Here is a 1,395-nt window from a genome sequence, read left to right as displayed (position 1 = left end):
TTGAATCTATCAGAAAGAGACTCAGCAGGTGGAAGAATACTGATCAGTGCGTCTCTAAAAATCTGTGCCTTGGTAGAAAAATGCTTCAGCCTCAATATCAGCAGCTGGCAGCTTATTTTCAACACTTATTTATCTTCTGACAGCAGATAATTCTATTCAGTTTATTTCTATAGCTCCAATTCTCATCATGTCATCTCAGGTCACTTTCCAGTTCACCAGATCATCCAGTCAGATTGATTCAAAGTTTTCTATCTAAGGAAAACCAGCTGATTGCATCGACTCATTGACTCTTCAGCAATCCCTCACACTAAGCATGCTTGTTGCGACAGTGGAGAGGAAAAACTCCCTTTTAACAGATAGAATGAAGCAGAATGATGAAAAAGGGGTCCCTATGTCCTCCAGCAGTCTAAGCCTATAGCAGCATAACTATAGAGATGCTCAGGATAACCGAGCCTTTCTGACTATAAGCTTTATCAAAAAGCCAGAATGAAACTCTTCAAAAAGTTAATTATGCTTAAGTTGGTCTCAAACTTGTTCGGCAACTACTTTCTCAAGAATTTTAGATAAGAAAGTAAGATCAGATATAGGTCTATAATTGACCAAGTCATCAAGGGTCTTGTTTATTCTATGACTATAAACCTTTGAAGAAAACATCTGAAAAGACATCAGTCTTTTTTTCCAGGCAGAATTGGTCTAAAAGTGCCTCTGCTTTACCTTCCTACAGGTTGCAATCCTGCTGTACCTGGCTGACTGGATGGTTCACTGGATGTGGGGCCGAGGTATGGACCCCGATAACTTCTCCATCCCGTACCTGACCGCTCTGGGGGACCTCCTGGGAACCGGTTTCCTTGCCCTCTGCTTCCACATGCGTTGGTTTATTGGGGACAGGGACTCCAATTTAGGCAACTGAATTTGTTGAAACATACACACAGAAAATTAAACGTAAACACACTGTGAGCGTGCATGCAAAAAACGAAGACGAAGATCACCCTTATGCCTGAGCGTGAAAGTGGACATCCACAGTACAAGGCTGATCTCCTGAAAGGCTCTGGATGATGATGTTCTGAGCAGAGTTTCATCCTGAGATATCATGACGCTGCTTTACTGTTGGAACAGCAGCAGCATGTAAATCCTGACTGTCTCCCTGGAACACAGACCTCTTCATCTCCACCATGAAAAAAAACTCTGACCAATGATAGATCCAGCCTTAAAGGTCCCACGGCTCCTTAATCTTACTAAACACCCGAGTCCTGCCGCTTTTATTGATAGTTAGAACTGGTAACCAACAAGCAATTTAATATATGGTGTTATGTGCAAAGGGAGTCCTTATTATTTTCAATGAGGACGTAAACCCTTTGTTTGAATAAGACATTTAACAGCGAAAAATAGCACAAA

At 41.6% G+C, this 1,395-nt stretch overlaps 1 protein-coding gene across 1 annotated transcript in view; it reads left to right on the top strand.

Annotated features, from left to right (window-relative positions):
• Window positions 1–1,371, top strand: part of LOC107085109 (solute carrier family 41 member 1-like) — a 35,607-nt gene extending 34,236 nt beyond the window's left edge. The window contains exons 9-10 of the mRNA XM_015375266.1: window positions 14–72; window positions 701–1,371. Coding sequence (XP_015230752.1) covers window positions 14–72; window positions 701–910 — 269 coding nt within the window. The 3' untranslated portion in view covers window positions 911–1,371. The remainder of the gene's footprint in view (window positions 1–13; window positions 73–700) is intronic.
• Window positions 1,372–1,395: the final 24 nt, after the last annotated feature.

The sequence above is a fragment of the Cyprinodon variegatus genome, unplaced genomic scaffold, assembly GCF_000732505.1.
Source record: "Cyprinodon variegatus isolate N-32 unplaced genomic scaffold, C_variegatus-1.0 Scaffold116, whole genome shotgun sequence".
NCBI classification, from domain to species: domain Eukaryota; kingdom Metazoa; phylum Chordata; class Actinopteri; order Cyprinodontiformes; family Cyprinodontidae; genus Cyprinodon; species Cyprinodon variegatus.
The sequence above is the reverse complement of the archived record's forward strand: the minus strand, read 5'-3'. Positions and strand labels throughout refer to the sequence as shown.